Below are 8,892 nucleotides of genomic sequence, written 5' to 3'. Positions count from 1 at the left end.
GGTGCTGAACACGTGGCCTGGCAGGCTGCATGTTTCAGCACCAGGGTGAGGGCTCAACCATAGAGACACTCTGGCAGCCAGAGCATCTCCGTGGAGGACCCAGTCTCTGGTTGCCTCAGGGCATGGTCTGGGACTGTGCCCTGCCCCTTTTTTAACTTCATTTTTTTTAAACCTCTGGATATCTAGGGGTCTAATTTTCTCCCCGCACTGCAAGTTTGCAGCATCGGGAAAATTCTTTTGTTCCCACACATGCCTCTTGCCCCGTCTCAAAGGGGTTTGAGACGGGGCAAGAGGCACATGCACGCTCATCTAGACGCACCCAATAGGTCTTCTTTACCACACCCTTCAGCACAAACTGGCCTGTAGGTATCTGTAACAGTTTGCACCTTCTCCCTGCTGCAGGTACCTGCTCCACTCTAGCCAGCCCCTCTCCTCTGGTATCTCTATTTTCCTGCCACCTCTTGATTTTATTCAGTGTGTGGGTCTTTGAAGAGAAAGAGATTCGAACTGATTTTGCTGCGGTGCTGCTGGATGTCCTGAAATTGCCATGTCCTTGGTTTGGCCTTACAGGCAGTCCTCGACTTACATTTTGAGTTACAACATTTCACACTCATGTTTATAAATTGACACCCTGTTTCAACTTTATGACATCAGTTTCAACTTTACAATGCTTGATCCAATGTGATGGCACGCTAGCAAACAAGTTCGCTGCATCGCTCATCTCTCTGGAAAACATCTGTCCAAACTTCCTTGGACACTTTCTTTAAGAACGCAGACAAGACTCCAGAAAAACCTGCAGCCAAGATTCCTAAGAAGACTCCAGCCAAGAACCCTTCAAAAAGTCCAGCAAAGTCACTTCAAAGAAGTCCTTCCAAATCAATATGATTGCTATTTACGATATAAATACATTAATGTAGCTATATTACTCACCTATAATTCATCGGGTATAAAATTCTGGGGTATTTTTGGTGTAAATAGGGCATCGGGCCTTGGCTCAGGAACCAATCCCCCATTTATAACATTGCTTCCTATGGGAAAATCAGTTCCAAGTGACAACGTTTCGAATTAAGACGCGGTTTTCAGGAACCAATTGTGTCGTAAGCCCGAGGACTGCCTGTACTCCCATCTGATAAGCTCTGTATTTTCTTCCCCAGGCCAGTCCCTTCCTCTTTAAGCTTCAGAATCCTTCTGAGCAGGCCCAGACCTAGTAGGTTAGCCTCAGTTCTCCCCAGGCCTGCTCCAGTTAGTTCCTGGTTCTCTTCTTCTTCTCCAAATAGCACTCTTACCTTCTCCCCAGCGCCTCCCTTATTGCTGTGGTCCTTCTTTTGCACTGCTGTCATGGGCATGGGCTACAGCCGGTTTGGTTTTCTTTAAAATGCCTGTCCCTTCTTCTCTGTACTAGGGATTGAAGGGGCCCTATTACAATACTCCCTCCCTGAAGTCAAATTCCAGGAGGATGGCATAAAGCCACTTTTACTCTTCTACTCCCTGTTCTGCATGACATGGCAAATCAACGAGATAGCTCTGCATCTCTTGCAGGATTCTAGCAACTGTCACAAGGCAGTAGTTTAATATGTTTTAAATTTTCACAATACTCTACAAATTATTTATACGGTCTCTTCAGCCTACGCTAAAAACTGCACAAACCACTCAGGAGTGCTCTTTACAGTACTAAACTGGAACAAGCAAGGAAACCTTAAAACTTTATGTCTTGCTGTAGACTACAGTGCAAACTTTTTTCTTAGCTGATTATTAGTATGGGAAACAAAAACTTTGAAAAATCATTATGATCCCACGTATTTTATAGCTTTATTAAGGCGAGGTACAGACATTCAAAAAGGCAGAGGCACAATTGGTCTACTTTACACAGTTTTCTGCTAGTGGCATAGTTTAGATTAGTGATGAACTGAACACTTGCCTTTTGGCAGAGGGGGCAAATCTTAGACCGGTTTCCACCATTTTTAAACTAGTCAATGTGTGACAAACTTCTGTTATGGGTAAAACCTGGCTTTGTGTGCTGAACTTTTATTCTGTTATGGGTATAGACCAGTTTCTGATCACTTATACTAGTAAAAGTAGAATACGTATATCTGACCGAAGACTACAAGGGGTGGAAACACTTGGGCACTAAAATTTAAAGTTGCTTGAATTGGTCCAGAATCTGTCTATGAAATTGTTGATACTCAGAAACTTACTGTATTGATAAACTAAGTATTAGTTTGCAAGCTATAATGGTTATTGCATATATTTTAAAAGTTTGTATATGATTTTTTTTTAAATGGGAATATGACCATTATGTTTCCCGCACAGAACCTAACACAGCAAAACTGCATTCCTATTGCACCAAAAAACTTTGGTAAAAATGGCATGTTTTCCTAAATTAAAGATTTCTAAGAAACTTTTTTGCTTGAAATGTTTTTTTCATGTATCCTTCCCCACATTTTTAACACAGAAAACAGTTTTCCCCTTTTCATTATCATGGGGAATAAAAAAGGAGAGAATGGAGAGAGGAAAAAAGGGAAAAAATAAGACTTTGAGGGGAGGTTGGATATTTTCTCATGAAAAACAATCTTCAGCTCAGTTTTCATTTCAGAATAGTTTATATTATATATAGTTTACATTATATATTTTTGAGATACTTTCACTTTAAAGTTGCTTCCTACCACTGCTAGAATTCTTTCACTGACAAAGTACAGCATTGGCAGTCTAATAACCTTTGATATTTAGAGCTTAGTACAGTTCATTCATTATATGGTACATAAACTAAAGATGTGGTAGCTTCTTAGCCTTCAGGGGTTTAAGTGAATCGTACAAAGATATGTGGGTTGTCAACAGATTAGATTCAATTTGTTGCCCACAATCAAATACCCAATTAGTTCATTTAACAGTAGAACAATAAGTGAAAAATAGGTTATGTACAATACACTATAATAGGGCGTATTTATAAGGAATGTGCAGTTCAAAGTTGCATAATTATTTAAAAAGTATAGAATAATAATTCCTGAATTTCTGTCATGTTATAATTTCATTGAGGGATTTATAGACCATGAAGAGACTTTAAAAAACCCAAAAAAACCCCACTGAGATCTATACTCAAGTAACATCCATGAAAGGCAATTACTGCAATTACCTGGATTAGTAAAAAAAAAAAATTAAATGGATAATGACTCCACCTACAGGATTTAGGTGGTAAAAAAGGGACTACAACCTTTCCTATCCTTCCCCCTCATTAAAGGTCAACAACCTATCTTCCCCATCACCTAAAAACATCCTTCAGCATAAGAAACAAGGAAAAGGGTCGGCAGAGGTCACTAAAACACTGTTCATCTTCATATGTCCCTGATGAGTCTGGGAAACACAGATATAGCTACTGGATGTAAAAGTTCCAGTAAAAGAGAGCAGAATAAGGAATTCATGCATTAAAGCTACTATGTACAACATTTCTAAGATGCAATATAGACTTGCAAGCTGCTGTAAATGAAGAACAATAGACCTCTCCACTAAGGTTAGGAAAACAAAACTTCTCAGGAAGAAAGACTGTTTTTTAACCCAAAGGAGCATCCTAGTGTTTGCACTACATACATCCTTTCCTTACAAAATAGTATATTTCAGGCATCTATAGTAATAAAAAATTGTAATAAAAATACTGTCATAAGCCAACTATCGCATTAGTTAGTGGCATGGTTTAACAGCAGTTACGATATGATAGACACCTACAACAGCATTAAGGGAAGTAGGGAATACTGGTCCAAACTCTGAAGTTCATGGTTCAGGTTTCAAACTTTCCATTAAGTAAGCATGACCATTGATGTCAACTGGATTGAAGCAAATATTCAAGTGTTTGATGAACTTCAACGAACTTAAATACAGACTTACAGTCAATACTAGGCTTAAGGGTCTGTGTGCAAAGATTTTTACTGAGTTTAGGATGAACTCATTCCTCTGCAGGGAACAACCACAAAGTTGCACCTGCTGAGTTCCACTTCTCGGTATGTCTCTATTGCAATTACAGAAGCAACTGCAGTGAAGTGTGCACAGAGATCACAGAATCACAGAATGGGGCCTCAGGAGGTCACCTAGCCAGCCCCCCTGCTCAAGGGAGAATTGTCCATAACTAAACCATTCTGTTTAACTTGCTCTTAAAAACTTCCAAGGATGGAGTTTTCACAACCTCTCTTCATAGGCTGTTCCAATGCCTAACAACCATCATGGTGAGAAAGTTCTTTCTAACCTAAATTTCATCCACTACAATCCAGGGAATTTGTGCAGTACCTGTTCCTTGTGTTGTACCTGCAGCCACAGAGAATAAGCTATCTTTATATGTATACCTTCAGGTATATGAAGGCTGTTATCAAATCTCACCTCAGCCTTCTCTTCTCCAGACTAAATATCCTAGTTCTTTCAGTCTGTCATTTTAAGTCATGTTTCCCAGGCCCCTAATCATTTTTGCTCCTCTCCACTTGACTCTATCTACTTTGTCCATAACTTTCTTGAAGTGAGGGGCCCAAAACTAGACACATTATTTTAGATGAAGCCTGGAAATATTTAAGCAACCTTTAAAAAAACTAACTCTAGTACTTACTAGATGTGTCGCCATAAGAGTATAGAGCCAACACAAGCTAATTTATCCAGCCTCTTAGGTGGGTTTTGAAGCCTATACTGAGCTTCACACTGCTCTAACTGCACTGCTAGCAACACCTGAGCTAGAAGTTTAAAGCTGTTTTGGCTATCTCTACCCAAGCTTCAGACTCTACTGTAGACATATACGTGGTGCATACTACTCGCTAAAGTTCTATCAAAGACAGTAGTCTATATCCAGCAGTTTAGATATTTGTTGAGACATTTGTATTGCTCTCATTGCCATGTTTTGTACTTCAACCATCTGCACCAACAGGCAGAGTTTACAAGATCAGGTCCTTAATAAATAGTATCAATTATGACACATACTTCATGCCAATACAACCTTTGAAAAAGTTAAGTTATTCCAAAAATTATCTATTTCAAAAGTCAAGGATATTTTAGATTCACTAAAGAAAGTGAAAAAATCTGCGTTGACAGGGCTTTTTCAATTGAAATGGAAATTAATTAAGAAACAGATACTTTAACAGATGTTCCACTAGCTGCAACCAAGCCTCACAACTTGTGTTTTTCTAATTCAGTGTAACAATAAATGGAGAGTGTCCTGACCTGGTTTTAATACCTATAAAGCTGAAATGTTATAGCAAGTGGCTGTGAAAATAAAGGCACAAAATCCTGTTTGCCTTATGTTTTACTGGAGTTCCACTGACTGCAACAAAGCAGGTTTGATTTTCAATTGACACCCACAAATAAGAAAACAACTGGATGTAGGCAGGGAAATATATTCATCAGTATTAAGTTGATACAGGATCTAAATTAAGTACAAAGAAAACAGTGAGAAATTCTGAGTAAGAAACACCAGTACTTGGATGTTGGTTTGAAAAATGGTAGAGAATCCTGTAATTGTTGTATATTGTTTTATCATCTTTTTATGAGATAAACACAGCCTCAATATTATATAACGGACAGATTTATCTGTAATTTGCCAACTTGCCAATTGTACTTTATTGGTATCATCATTTTTTTAATTAGTAAGACCTCTAGATATTGGGACATCAAATGAGTAAATAAAAGGGAGTTAAGACAAAATTAAATATGAAGAGACAAAACTTCCTAAGTGTAACTTTACTTCCAACATATTATACTAAAGGGGAGGTTAGCTCTGTACATTTCTTTTTTTGTTATTAAAATTGGGTAAAGGTGCAGAGTGGGAAAGCATAACTCCTGGCCAAGATCTCTGCTCCCTATTTAATAATGTGGAAAGGGCAACTGGGTCACAACTCTCAGACATCTGTTTGTGAGTTCCAGACTGCCAAATGCTCATGATTTCATAGCATGCCCTTCCTTCAGTCTGCCTGGCAGCCTGGTCTAACTGGCTTCCCACTTGGTAGAGAGCCAAGCAGTCTAGCTCACAGAGCTCTCTAGCTTCCTACCACCACCCTAGTAACTCATTCCTCAGGCTCCCTGGATAGCCCTGGATGGCTAGCCATCATCCCAGGGTCACTGGTCAGCTGATTTGGCAGGATAATGGGTGCCCTACCTCAACTCCCTAGTCAGCTGGCTGAAGGCAAACTAGCTGAGCAGCCAGCTTACGCCAAATTGCACATTTCTAGCATTTTGTTCTGATTTGTACATTTCAAGGAAAGGTCAAAGCAAACATCCTCCTAAAGCAAGTACAAAACATCAAAGATATAAAAGAATGACAACTGACCTGGTTATAAAGGGCACAGATATGCAATGCTGTATTTCCTGAGGCATTCTGTGCTCCCATATCTGCTCCATAAAAAAGTAAATGTTCTAAATGCTGGACATGTCCATATCGACAAGCCTACAAAGAGATATATTAACATTTTGATTATTTATGTAGGTCTCGCTGTATCATGCAAATATTCCAATTAGTCTTTCAGCAAAGAATATCCCACAAGCTTAAGGCCTCATTTTCAGTTATTTCTTCTGCTCATAGAATGTCATGAGAAGCACCAAGAGACACCATCTCTGCTATTTTTTCCATCCTTCTTGTGTCTCCTTTCCATAAACAAATATTTAACAATTCTACATTCAGTATAGGATTGTTTAGTATAGTTCTGGCTCTCTAAGAACAGTTCTACTGCACCTGATAAAGTCACTAGCAAGTGACACACTCCCTTCTACTCCCAAGAGACCTGTCTTTAGCATCCCCCAGTTTATTAAACTAGGTGCTTGAGACCACACTGAGAAGCATGCTGTACTGATTGGGTTGCCTGAAAAAAATCACCCTAAAATGGTACTAAGTTATGAAGGGAAAATATTTACCATAGTGAATGCAAAACTGAACATATTGACTCCTACTGAGGGAATGGAAAAACTCCCACTGGCTTCACTGGTGGATACGCTGGGGTCTGACTCTTGCAGTTACTTATGCACATATCAGGTGCATCTACATGTGCAGTTAGGGTCAAAAAATAAACTCCAGTGTACTCCATGCCAGAGTTTATTTCTCTCGGGCACAGCGTTTACACATGCACCCGGGCCTGCAGCACACTGAGTCAAAGTGGAGCAGCCTTGGGCTGGCAGGAAGCCTTGGAAGTCAGCCCTGTGCTCTGGGTAGCAGCACTGGGCAGCAGAGGGGGTGGCTAGGACATAAGGGTGCTACAGTGCAAAGCTAGGTGGCAGGCAGCCCCCACACTATAACATCCTTGTGCCCCAGCCAGCCCCAGTCACCATCCACATGTGCATTGTGGCAGCATAAATTACTCCGCCATAGGATAGGACTTGTCCTGGATTGTACAGTCCTATGCCTGTGTTAGTTAATTTACTGCACCCTAATTCCAGCACATGTGTAGATGGTGATGCTTTATTGCAGAGCTAATTAATCAACTCTGCAGTAAAGTACATGTGTATATGCACCCACTGACAATTTCTTTCTCAAATTTGAAGTCAGCATATGCATAAAACTAAGCCTAAGTATAAATGTTTGAAGGATTGCAGCCTAATATACCAATAAAATATGTGATTTCCAAATATTCACCCACTCACAGGGACATTTTACTTTCACTAATGAAGTGGGAACTACCTACAACACACAATGACAAGACAAAATATCCATTCACATACAAAAGCCAGGATTAACAAACCTATCACCCTGTAAATTAACATGGTGTATATTTTGAATGAAAACCATTTAAGAGCATGACGGTAAAAAAATCCTATGCTGTTTTGAAACACAACCACTAGATGGCACTGAAGATGATGATATTTCTGAACCTTGCTCTTAAAATATTTCAGAAAATATGTTAGGGCATTAGACTAAATAAAATACCCCTTCTCCGTCAAGATTTTCTTTTGGAGACCATCCTCTCTCCTGTGAGCACTAGAAAAGTAATAGAAGCCTGTATCATATGGAAAAGTTAGACACTTAGCAAGACCAGAATTGCTGCAGAATATAACTCAGTATACAACCATTTAAACTGGATAAGTAACTAGAGGTACAATATACATAAAGTCTGGATTTGATCCGAAGAGGGAAAACCTATGAGTTAAGTGGTCAGCCACATGGCTCAAACTGACTTAATGAATACTTGATATTAATTATTTATTGAACAAACCAGAGACCACAAATTATACATAGAAATTATCTGTTGATTAACCAAATACATTTGAGGAAAATCAGAATATTTCACAATATCTCTAAGAAGACGACTGTTATTTATGTAATTTATCTTGAGCATGCCACAGTCTATTTATCCTCACAGTTCCTATGTTGCACTAGGGAAGTATTATCTCCCATTTAACAGATGAGAGAGTTAAGCAAAGAGAGATTAAGCGACTTGCCCAGTGCCACATCACAAATCTGTGGTAGTGCAGAAAATGTGCCCAGATTCCCAACACTCCCAACTCTAACCAGTTCCACTGGGTCATCATTCTTCTCTTTGATTGTGCAGTCCAGATGTAGATATGGGGGAAAGTGTCATTCATTACATATCTTACATCACTTGAATTATTTGTTCAAGTAAAAACAAGTTGAACTGAAAATAGAACAAGAAGTATTTAATCTAAAAAGGAGTGGAAAGATACTACCCCCCAAAAAAGCACACTGATTAGTAGTTTGGAAATCCCTCATGCACCCATACAAAACAATAATGTATATTTGTCTTCCCAATTATGGTGTAGTTCAGGACAGACACATGGATAGGAACAGATTTCAAGTTCCAGATGTGAGTCACTGGTGAATGCAAGAGACCTAGACATTAGGGCTGTACAAAGCTTTAGGTGGTGATTCGATTCAGAGGAGATCCGGCCTGATTTGGTGACCGAATCTCTGAATCCGAATCAAAT

At 39.3% G+C, this 8,892-nt stretch overlaps 1 protein-coding gene across 7 annotated transcripts in view; it reads right to left on the bottom strand.

Moving 5' to 3' along the window:
• The window catches only part of SHANK2 (SH3 and multiple ankyrin repeat domains 2), an 810,144-nt gene that overhangs the window by 538,782 nt on the left and 262,470 nt on the right, over positions 1-8,892 (bottom strand). For all 7 annotated transcript variants that reach the window (XM_014517615.2, XM_025197122.1, XM_014517581.2 and 4 more), the window contains one exon: positions 6,290-6,406. In XM_014517615.2, the coding sequence (XP_014373101.1) occupies positions 6,290-6,406 (117 nt within the window). The remainder of the gene's footprint in view (positions 1-6,289; positions 6,407-8,892) is intronic.

This window comes from Alligator sinensis, unplaced genomic scaffold (genome assembly GCF_000455745.1).
Source record: "Alligator sinensis unplaced genomic scaffold, ASM45574v1 scaffold442_1, whole genome shotgun sequence".
NCBI classification, from domain to species: Eukaryota; Metazoa; Chordata; order Crocodylia; family Alligatoridae; genus Alligator; species Alligator sinensis.
Note: the sequence above shows the minus strand (reverse complement) of the source record. Positions and strands in the feature narration are given on the sequence as shown.